Below are 12,100 nucleotides of genomic sequence, written 5' to 3' on the forward strand. Positions count from 1 at the left end.
TATTATAACAAAACTGTAGATTCTGATGCCATTAATCTATCAGTCCTTTTGTGGGTTACAAGCTTCAGCTGAATATCTAATCCAAAAGACCAACAGTGTCTTTTCGCAATGTGGAAGTCCTAAAAGTCAAGTTTTATTCATCTTTTTTTATTAAGTAAAACTACAATTCACATGCTGTTTCACATCAACTCACCGAGTGTTTGTCCTGCCAGCACCCTGCCGTTCTCCCCAATCACAGCTCCCCTGGCATGCCTCTCACTGGCGTACTGGACAAAGGCATAGCCCTTGTGCACAGAACAGCCGAGCACACGGCCATACTTGGAAAAGATGCTCTCAACATCAGACTTCTTGACCACCGCTGTATTCAGGTTGCCAATAAACACCCGTGAATTGATGGACTTTGGGTCTGTCTTGTTGGTCACATTACTGGTCTGTACCTTCAGTGACATCCTGGAGAGAATGGCGATGGAGGTAAGTGCCAAATGGATGGATTGGAAGGCAGCAATGTAGACAGACAAGTATCTGGAGAGAGAGAAGATACATTTTCAGTTTCAGTGACAGATAATAGAGGACAGCTGCAGGAGTCTCACTGACAGACATTTAAGAATTATTCTCATAACTGAGCAAAGAGGTAAATGCTTATTTCTTTACCAACATTCTTCCTTTTCAACACACTAAAATCAGGGTAGACTGATGTCCCATCAAAAACACAGACAACAGCTGTATATGTATGTATTTCTCCACACAATAGCAACCAATTACTCTAGTTATGCTGATTATTTTCTGAATTCTTCTTAAGTTTTTTCCCTCTCCTCCCACTTCTTTTCTACTTCATTAGTCATAAAAATTGGGCCTTTAATTTTAGACTGAAAGAAAATTAGTTTTCTTTGTTGAATAAACAGGCACTCGATCATTATTCATACAGATTTAAAGACATCGGTGCACATGATATGACTCATTACAAGGATTTGAAAGGTTATTTTCTAAAATTCAAAGTTCTTTTTTGCAAAAATTCATCTACATGTATAAACATTTCTTCTTTGATGAAGCCTGTTTTTATTTCGGGATCAGATGATCCTAAACCATTTGTTAGTTATGCTGCTTTAGGTTCAAACCACTTTCTATAATCCACTCAGTCTTCTTCTTCTCCTATAGATTCATTAATTAAAGAGAATAAATACAACAAATACTGAAAGAACAGCCGATCAGCAATAACTGCAGTAACTAAGCTCTTCTCATTCCTCTAATAAAGTCTTTCACAAAACAGGGACTAAAATTGTATTTACTTATAATTATATGTAATTACTAACCACTTCCATAAGTGAAAAGGAAAGAACAGCTACAGTCTAATCTGAATATCTAGAAAAACAATGATAACAAGCAACAATGTTGATCTGATCCAATAAGTTATGGTGGCCCAAAATGCAGCTGTTTTATCACGAGACAACCAAAATCGATGACAGAGCAGAATTTGAAAACTAATATAACAAGCATCACGTAGCAATCACCACCCTCTCCACAAAGTGATCTCCTCCTTTTATCTGTGTTAATAACAGCTGGATAAATGAGTAACATGAAAGATGGGAAAAAATGATAAATAAGGAAAGTAAAAAACATTTAAAACATAAAAGAAGATTAAAAGGGTCAAAGAAAAAACACTATCAATCAGTAACAGAAGAAGAACGAGGAAAAACAGAACAGGTGTGTGGACAGTGAAGCATCAAAACAAAGAAGGGGAGAGAAGAGAAATGCTGATGGCAAAAATAAAAGTACTGGCAGCTCCCAGTGTTATCCCTCAGCCTCCTAGTAGATGCACCTGCGTTTTGAAAATCCTAGTGGATTTTCAGAAAAGCTGATCTTGAGGCCAAGGCCATGGGATTTGAACTAGATGCAGCTGTGGTATCAAATTAAATTCATTTTTTCAATTTATTGAGTTCACAGGATTTTCAGGAAATGTGACTTCTGACCTTAAACTTGGGTTCAAGGCCACAGGGATTCACCTATGGTATCAGTTTGAAAGTCTTATGTCACCTTGTTCTTGACTTATCACATTTACAAACTTGGGGGTGCATGCCCCCCGCCCGTCCAAATACTGCACATGCACGGAAGGATGTGAAACCAAACAAACTTAATCAAAAGTTTAGGAACACTTTAATCTTTCTTTAGAGTCAAAGTACTGATACTTCTACTGTCCTCCACACCCATGATTGCTTTGCAAACAGGAACTGCTGATATTTGATTCATACCAGTTAAAAGTGTCCAAAACCAGTGTTAGAGTTTAAGCCCTAAACAAAGCCCTAAGTGAGGAGATCTCAGGTAACTTATCCACCATTGAAGAACTTTTAACTACTTCTATCACAAACCGCTGTAAAGCTCCAGGAGATCATTGCTCACTTGAAATTTGATTCATCATGGCTTCATTGTACTTGACATTCAGATATAAACTTGGCATTTACAAAAAGCCAAGGGAATCATGCAAATGAGTGAGTGATTTATGTAAACTACTGATAGCAGAGTAGTGGGAGTGAAAACTGACAGATGAGTCAGCAGACAGGAGATGGAAAAATGTAACTTGTTGTTCTGTCAGCAATGACATGAAACAGAAGAACTTTGGTACACAGAAAACAGCGCTAAGTATAATAGACGAAGGAGCTCAACGAATTCTGTGGGGGCTGGAAATCGTGCCAAACACCAGAACAATACAAATATTCAAAGCTTTGTCAGACTCATCAATTATCAAGGTTAGAAAAAACTGCGCGGATCCTGATTTTAAAACTTTTGAGTTATCTTAGACCTTCTGTATGGACATTGGAATACTGGTTAGAACAATGACCCCTCACCCACTGCATATTGTATAATACACAAAGAGGCACAAGTGATTAAAAAAAACAAGGTAATTCTGATAAATATGTTGGTGTACACTTTTCTGTAATTATAACTTTGGTCATGGTATATCTTCTCCTTTCCTCTCTATCAGTAGAAATATCCAGCAATGAGTTAGAGTTCTAGGAAGCAAGATTTTTTTTATGATTCAGCACTGTTGAGTGTGTGTGTGTGTGTGTGTGTGAGTTTGGGGGGGGCATGTTTGTGAGTATTAAACCAATTTTTTAGTTTCAGACCTGCAACTCGAGAAAAGTTAAAAGGTTAAAAAGTCAGGTAAAACCAACTTCCTTTGTGTACATGTGCGCGTGTGTGTGTGCATTGATGATCTCTCGTCCTTTCTCCACTGACCTTCCCAGTGACAGAGCTGTCTTAAAACTGATTGGTGAAACTCTAATAAATCAAATTGAGCTTGGCCTTGAGGACCTGTGTGTGTTTATGGCTGTGTGTGCATGTGTGTGTATGTGTGTTTGTTTGTTTTAGAGGTCCACAATTAGTGGACAACAGAATAGTGTTGATCCAGCACATCCAGTGTGTTTATGTGTATGGGTGTGTGTGGGGGGTGGTAAATGCATTAAGAAAAATGAATGACGACTTTGGTAAATGTAAACAGGTTTTGACCTGTTTTGAATTGCGCATACATAACAAGGTTAAGGTCCTAACAATATAAAGCACCTAGAGGCAACTGTTGTTGTGAATTGACGCAATATAAATAAAGCCAAATTGCACTGAACTGAATTGAAGTGAAGGTTGGGATTTTATTTATTTATTTTGTTTGCCATTAATATAGCATTACTGCACTCTATTGCAGGAACTTATCAACATCCCACAGATGTAAATTACTACAAAAAATTTTAGGCACTAGAAATATGTTTATAGTCTTATCCATCCCACAATACCATTAGCAAGGCATTTAACTGGTAATAAGTTCATACTACAGCATGAAAGCATACAAACAACATAATTATAGTCATACAGTATATTTTCAGCAAAAGGAAGATGAAAAAAATAATTGATTGACAGTGTATGTAGATACTGAAATAGCCTAGAATTCCTGAAATAGCTTTCTGGTACATAACAAGTGTTCCTGTGCTGGTACACATCTTATTAGCATAAAAGGTTATACAAAATGTACACAATGCACTATGAAGAGGCTCTCACTGTACTTGGATGAGGGTCATAGGATCAACATTATCAAGCATTAAACAACAAAATGCAAACACATTATATGTCTCTGCTTATCCTCAAGTTCATTAAGCAAATTAACATCCTCTGTTTGAGTTTTTTGGCTCAATGACACATGCATCCAATGAATCTGAGAACTGACTCTAATTTTAATATCAATAATAGCTTTTAAGCTAAAATGAGCTTCAAGGCATAGTTGGGTTTTTTTTTAAACAGTTTGGATCACAACCTTAATTATTGCAGTGATTCTGAAAACAAAGTTCTTTTAAGATCACGTCTGAAGATAACATGTCAGGGATGCATCTTTGCCACTCAGCCGTAAAAGTCCGTTTGAATCTTAGTTATTTCGACCTCAAGGTCAAAGCAAGTTTTCTGAAAATCTTGTGACCAGAGCAATCAACCTCAAAGCTCAAAGCACATCTGTATGGAGCTAAGTTGTATAACATTTTTTTTCAACATTATGTTTATTAAAGTTTTACATATATACATATATAAAGTACATGCACAAACAAATTTACACAATAAACGAAACACAAGGTACATTCAATGAAAGCACTTGAGTCCATGAGACCTCTGACAGATTTTAAAGAATAATTTTCAGATTGCAGCATATGGTTGTGGTCCTGTACAGGGAATAGCTAGGCTGTCCCTGTCTCACACAGTAAACCAGATAGATCTTTATTCCAAATATACTGGATGTAGCGCCCCCAAATTTTCTGGAAAATTTCTTGTTTATCTTTAGAGTATATGTAATTTTCTCTAATGGTAAACATAAAGACAATTCTTTGAACCAATGTGAAATACTTGGTTTGCCAAGACTCCTCCACGTTAGAGCTATCACTCTCTTTGCTTGTAGTATTCCCATGTTTATGAAGATTTTTTCAAAATGATCTATGTTACACCCTACAGGATATAATCCCAGTAGGAAAAGTTTGGGATCCATCACAAGTTTAATTGACAAAATCTCCTTTATCATTGCTCCAACTTCTTCCCAAAACTCCTTTATTGTATAACATTTTTAATGGCAGAGGCGCAGTATTACGAACTGTAATAAAAACAAGAGAAATATTTGAATACAGATTTAGATTCTCAAAAATGAATATTTTACATTTTCTAAGGATGTCACAGTGTTGCCACTGTTGCCAGTTTGTGTTCCTCTGCACACAAAAGTCTTCAAAAGAGCGTCATACTTGCTATCAAAAAGACAAATAAACCTTAGACCAAAACAATACAATTGTTTCAATGATGTGTCAATGATGTCAATGACACACATACACATACTGCTTATTTATTTAAAAAAAGTAATGTGTTAATTTAAATTTTTATTTGTCATTAATATTTGGAATTTTTACTCCTTTCATCTTGTAGAAATAAGACATTAACCACATTTGACACACTGTTTATTTCCCTGAAAACTCATGTCATGGCTTGACCTAGTGCCCAAAACCTCAAGAAAAAACAAGCATCCATGGTAGGTGCTCTAAAGCAAACGATACAGACACTGCGAGATTAAGCTGACCTTGTGCCAAGTCCAGTGCAGATCAATGAAGTCAAATCACCCCACAGTAATATGAAATGGACTTACTCCCTGCTCTGTGTGTGCAGGATTAACATGCAGATAAGCTCCCCAGGTTCAACGATGCGCATTCATTAAAATGTCCACCTTCTGAGTCTTGCAAGAGAAAAGCCCAGCTTTACACTAAAATTAGCTTTATTTCCTGAGTGTTTAATTATACCAAAGTTGGACATGTGCACGCACATAACTGTAAAAAAATTAAAAAATTAAAAAATCACACAGTTTCTCTCAGTGATCCCATGTGTGCAGGATTAGCAATTAAAGCTAACACCATACGGTAATTGGCTGTGATTATAATGATGGAACAAATGCGATCTCCAGGCACTGTTGGAAATATCATAATTAGGATTTTAGCACGCGCGCACACACACACACACACACACACACACACAATTTGCATGCATCAAAATCTTGATGCTGATATCAATGATTATTTTTTTACCATTAAGCATAGTTCTGACACAACTGGAAACGTATGGGAATGGATGAGAAAAAAAATCCACTGCAAATAAAACATAACAAGGCAAATGTCTGAGACAAGCTGACAAGTTAAATACTGTTGAAAGATTAGGTTTTTTAAGGCAGTCACCCTTGGGCCTCAGTGATACACAGTATGATCCATGGCGTGATTTCATATATTTCACCACGGCCATCCTACATTATGTAATTTCCTGTTTGCTGATCTTGGCTTCGTTCAGCGTACCCATGTTTAATTCATGTTACTTTTGTAGATACAGTGCTGTGAAAAAGTATTTTCCTCATACTGATTTCTTTTTTTTTTTTTTTGCATATTTATCACATTTACATCAAACAAATTTGAATATTAGATAGAGTATACACAAAATGCACTTTTTAAATAATGATTTCATTTTTTAACAGGCCCTATGTGAAAAAGCCCATAGAATAAATTCTAATAACTACTTGTGCCACCCAGTAAGAACTGCATTCAAGTATTTATTTGATAATTGACTCTTTCATACTGCTGGGGAGGGATTTTGGTCCAGTCCTCTTTGGATCCATGTATTCTCTTCTGCTTATCCTTATCAGGGTCACAACAGGGCTGATATCTATGCCAGCTACCGCGAGACATGGAGTACACTCTGGACAGGTCATCAGCCTGAAACATGGCTAACACAGAGAGACATTTGCACTTACATTCACACCTATGGGTAATTTAGAATCACTGATTAACTTAACCCCATTAACTGCATGTCATGGACTGTGGGAGGAAGCCAGAGAGCCCACGCAAACACCGGGAGAACATCCAAACAGAAAAGCCCCGGCCTGGTGGTGGAGTCAAACTTAGGACCTTCTTGTTGTGAGGCAACAGCAAGAAGTCTGCGTCTCGATGATCATCAAGATGTTTTTTTGGCAAATGTGACACGAGCTTAGTAAAAAATGTTCTTTTTGTTCTGCAGTTGTTTTTCACCTTAGAATCCTCCCATGGATGCCAGTCTCTTTCTTGTTGTTGCATCATAAAAACTGACTTTAACTTAGATGAATGAGGCCTACACTTCTTTAGATGCAATTTTAAAATCAGTCTAAATGATCACCAGTTCATTATGTTATGTTTCAAAATCCTTGCCTTACAAATATTGATCATGTGAAGCGCCCGAAAAAGGGAAGAGATGTGCTTTCAGGAAGATCAGCCAGAGAAGTGTGTTTGAATTGAAAGAAATTGTGACTCGGAAGGGAGACCACAATGTGAATTATATCATAAAAAGTTGAATTTCAGTCTGGAAGATGACGGGTGATTCTGCCCACAGTGAGGAAAGGTCATTTCACCACCAGGGGAGGCAGCAGGGAGAAACACTTCATAATGATAAATAGATGAGACAGCAGCACATTTGGGATTAGAGTTACTTCGACAAACTGTGCTCACAACCCAAGGTGGTAATGCTGTGATAGAAAGAATCACTATGGGCTTACAGTCAATACTCTCACAGTCAGCCCCATGGCTCAAGCTCAGATACGTTCACAAACATTATTGACCTTTAAAACTATAAAGATGGCTTCTGCATCTCAAGAGCTTTGCATTATAGAGAAAACAGGTCTCTCTTTCTCTATAAAAGAGAGAGACTTGTCATGATGGTTATGAAAAAAAAAGTACTGGAAAACAAGCAAAAAGGATTGTTATTTCCGTATTTAGCAACTTCTATTTGGTGATATAGCTTTGTCCAAACAGTTCCCAAGAGATCACTTTACACCTTTCCAAGTAAATTTCAAGAATAGAAGAAGAGAGCCTGAGGCATTGAGGCCCCCATACAGTAGAATAAGACATCATAATGACAGACATGACATGATTCAGATATAGCATAAAAAAGCGGAGGCTGCAAAGGGGCTTTTGGGTTTGAAGCAACTATGGGCAGTTTAAAGCAGTTTAAAGCAGTTTACACAGCGGCCCTCGAGAAGATCTGCCAATCGGTTGTTTGGAAGAACATCAGTTTAGCCATCGGCTGATCTGGGCTTTGGAGTTGCCAGGCTTGCAGATTAGCTTAGCTCTCCTCCTTTTAAAGGATTCATTTAACAAAAGATTATATGAGTACAAATATGTATAGAATAATGTATACAGAAAACGAATCGTGTATGACTTTTGCGTTGCAAGAAGTTCTGCAATGACCATCAAACTCTTCATGATGCCACTGGCTGATACAGTAGCAGGAGGTACTAAACCCAAGACTGTTACAATTTTGTCTCAGTTATCAAACTAATATTAACCTTAAACCTAAGAGTAAATCACAGATAGCAGCATAAAACATTGAAGAAAGGGAAGAAATAGGATAATGAAATCAGTGAGAATAAGTAATAATTGCACAGGAAGTGATAGATTATTTGACCAAAGTATAATCTGTTTTTGACAGCCATGCACAACAATACTGCAAGTAACTTAAATACAATTCATATTGCCCATTTCAGTATCGCTCCTGCTCTCATCTGTCTTCAGTACTTACCCATCCGTGTAATGACTCCAGGATATAATGCTATAATGCCAGACTGTAGGGAAAGGCCCTCGGGCAGAGTTTAAGATAAAGGGTGACCAGCATATTTGCAGTTAATGCCTCACAGCTGTTGAGCTCATTTCTGGGTAACTGAGGATTGCAAACTCAAGACATCTAAATCACCTCTAATCACATTAGTCCTATTTTTTTAAAGTTTCTGTTTAGTAGCTAACCACCTATACAGTTGGTGGGTGTAAGATTGCACACATGAGTCTGCTGTATGTCGGTATGACAGATTCTATGCTAATTTCTGAGACAGTAGTTAAACATATATACAGTGCATCCCACGAAGGAGCATGGTACAGATTTAGACAGTTAATGATTATCAAACAGCAGTGGGAAGACTTGAGGTGGAGCTGGTATTCAACTCATTGGGTATGTATGAAAGAAGGATCTGAACTTTTTGAACTGCCAAGGACAGTGTCTTAACCCTTTTTAGTGAATACAGCTATTTTGTGCATTTGTTGCTCTGTGCGTGTGAGTGTGTGAGAAAAAGAGAAAGAGGGAAAGGGAAAGGAAACATGGGTGTTTGTCAGAGATAACAAGGCAAAACTGGACTAATGTGGTAAAATGAAGACTCCCCCTACACACACACAGGGTGATACACTGTCATGGTGTGTATGAGATGTGCCCATTAAATAACAGGAAAAGGTTTATTTAAGTCGAACCAGTGTTAGGCTCATTATTTATTAGCCACAACCCATGTTGAATATGTTGAACATTTGACCTTCCAGCAGAGGCTGGCAATTATTTTCTTACCTTGCGCTCTCTTGGACGCATATATGTTTGGACTTGAATAGATGATGTGTTCCACAGGCATAAGGAATATTTCCATCACTCTCTCCCTCTCGTTCACTCTCTAACATATATAACACACACACACACACACACACACACACACACACACACACACACACACACACTATGTTTTCAGTAGATTAGCTAAATCTGGTGAATGTAATATTTGATGAGTGCATGAGCTCAAATATAAACAAGTGCATTTGTAGTGATGCATATGCAGAACCACACGTTAAACTTTGACACAAAAAACCACCTTGGTAGCTAGTTGAAATTCCTTCATTGGAGATGTTTTTTTCCCTACCCAGTCCATTCTTAAAGCCCAAGACCTTGTGACACAAGTACTCATGCAGCCCCAAATGTACACAGAATTGTTGCTTGAGGTAACAGCTGTGGCTGGATGTGAGGATAAACTCAGATCCTTGAAAGGCACAGAGACATATACTTTCACTTGGGTTTTTGGCTTGATGTATAACTGAAGAGTCAAGCTGCACCCCCGAGCGAGGCTAGAGGCTGGGCTAAAACACACACTTGCACATACACACCAGTTCACACTTCACACAAATCTGCATGGAATTAAGACTGGAAATTCAAACAAATCATAAAAATTACATGTTAAGAGCCTAACTCAAAGAAATGCAAATAGCTTATTAAAAATGACAATAAAACAAAAACTCACATCTTTGTACTTGATACATGTTTAATCTCACCTGGTTTATTTTGAACTTTGCCGTTACAGCTAAATGCCTAGCCCTACCTTACCTTAACCTAATTTGACCCAAGTGTAATTTTAACCCTAAAAAACAGCCTTTAAAAGTCTTTTTGAAGGAAGAACTGGCCAAACATCACTCATTCACACGGTTAAAATGTAACATTTCACGTTCTAATTTTGAATCACCATGGAGTCTTAAATGAAAACAAAGTTAAAATTCTCATAACTTTTTTTTACCAAACACTGTAAGTTAAGCTCAAGTTTTCAGTTTGAGAAGTGAAGGATAAAAACAACACTTTCTATTTAAGCCATCCATCTCCACCTGTACCCTTTTGCATTTTTTTCGTCTCTTTCTTTAGCCCTGTTTGTTTGTCATTCCTTCTCCTAACGCCACCTCCCCCCCCCCATTGTTTTACCAACAGATCAGCACAGAGCCATGTGACTGATGCCACTTCAAGTCCCAGCAGCCTACGAGCTGCATTCATGTAGAATCACTGAGATTTGGTGAACTGTGCAGAGAAATGTGGCTTTGGAGTCCAGAGCAAGAAAGGAAAACAGGGAGAGCCCATTTATCTGTTACTATAGAAACAGTATCTCGTTAGACTATAACCTGAGGATGATAAATATACTATGAATATGAAGTCCATTCAAGATTCATTACACTTCACTGCAGTTAGAATCTTAAACATTTACAGCAGTCATCCAAAAACCACATACAAGTCGAGTTGATCACAACAACCCATTACTGGCCTCTGAGTCTTCCAGTGAGGGTATAGTGAAGTTCATATCACAATCCATTTTGTTAGAGAAAGAATGCAGCCGCCCACCTGATGGTTTTCTTCGTGCAATAAAAGTGCCACTGTTGCCTTTTCTACTCTAACTGGAAGAAGACAGTATCTATTGCTTGTCAAACATTGTCAGGAAAAGTGAACAAAAAAAAAAAAAAATTAAAAAATGACTGAAAAAAAAATAGTACACAATTAAAGAATTGAATGCAATGCATGAATGAATTAATGTTTGAAAGCATGTATAGCAGAGGTGGACAACTGCAGGCTTCAAGGGCTGGTGTCCTGCAGGTTTTAGCTAGCACCCTGGGTTAACACACCTGAATCATATGATTAGTTCATTACCAGGTGTCTGGAGAACTTCAAGACATGTTGAGGAGGTAATTTAGCCATTTAAATCACATGTGTTGGATCAAGGACTCATCTAAACCCTACAGGGCACCGGTCCTTGAGCTGCCCACCCCTGTTGTATAGCATAAATTGGGGGTATTGGGTGAGGTTCAGTGAATGGATGCATATAGCATTTGGCTGTGCTACACATTTCTTTAAAGGCAAGTTAAAGGAATTATATGCTGATGAGTTGAAGGAGGCTTCTTTAGGTTTGTTAATCTGCCACCCAGTATAGCTTAATACTCTTAGTTAGCGCATTGTCTGTCTTGTCTTAATGTTGGTTTATAATGGAGCGCTGTAACAAAACAAAAAAAATTTCCCCCAGGGATCAATAAAGTATTCTGATTCTAAATATGTCATACAAATTATAATTTAATTACCTTCATCTTCAGTATGAATGTGTTAATAACTAAAAAAGTGGCTCAAAAATTAGTTTAAGGGAGGTACTCATCAGAACTACAAGCTGGGTTAATATAGCTGTCATGGTTTGCAGGAATTTGACCCAAACAAGAGACTCAAAACAAAAGCTAAAAGAACACAAAAACTAGCCTTTATTAAGGTTGGCTGCAGATAGTACACAAAACTCAAACAGGCATGAGACAATGAAGCAGTAACAACCAGTGCAGGCTAACACAACAAGCACACACAGCAAATAAACACAAGAGCAGGGCTATATATACATACAGAGACACTGAGGGTAATCAGGGCAAACGAGGATACAAGTGGGAAATGAGGAACAGCTTAATCTAATCAATACAAATGACACAAAGGAAAT

General features: G+C 37.6%; 1 protein-coding gene across 1 annotated transcript in view; it reads right to left on the bottom strand.

The window, feature by feature from the left end:
- raly (RALY heterogeneous nuclear ribonucleoprotein) overlaps positions 1-12,100 on the bottom strand; it is a 126,408-nt gene that overhangs the window by 46,191 nt on the left and 68,117 nt on the right. Inside the window, exon 2 of the mRNA XM_026167344.2 lies at positions 194-522. Coding sequence (XP_026023129.1) covers positions 194-449 — 256 coding nt within the window. The 5' untranslated portion in view covers positions 450-522. The remainder of the gene's footprint in view (positions 1-193; positions 523-12,100) is intronic.

Source organism: Astatotilapia calliptera, chromosome 5 (assembly GCF_964374335.1).
Source record: "Astatotilapia calliptera chromosome 5, fAstCal68.1, whole genome shotgun sequence".
NCBI lineage: Eukaryota > Metazoa > Chordata > Actinopteri > Cichliformes > Cichlidae > Astatotilapia > Astatotilapia calliptera.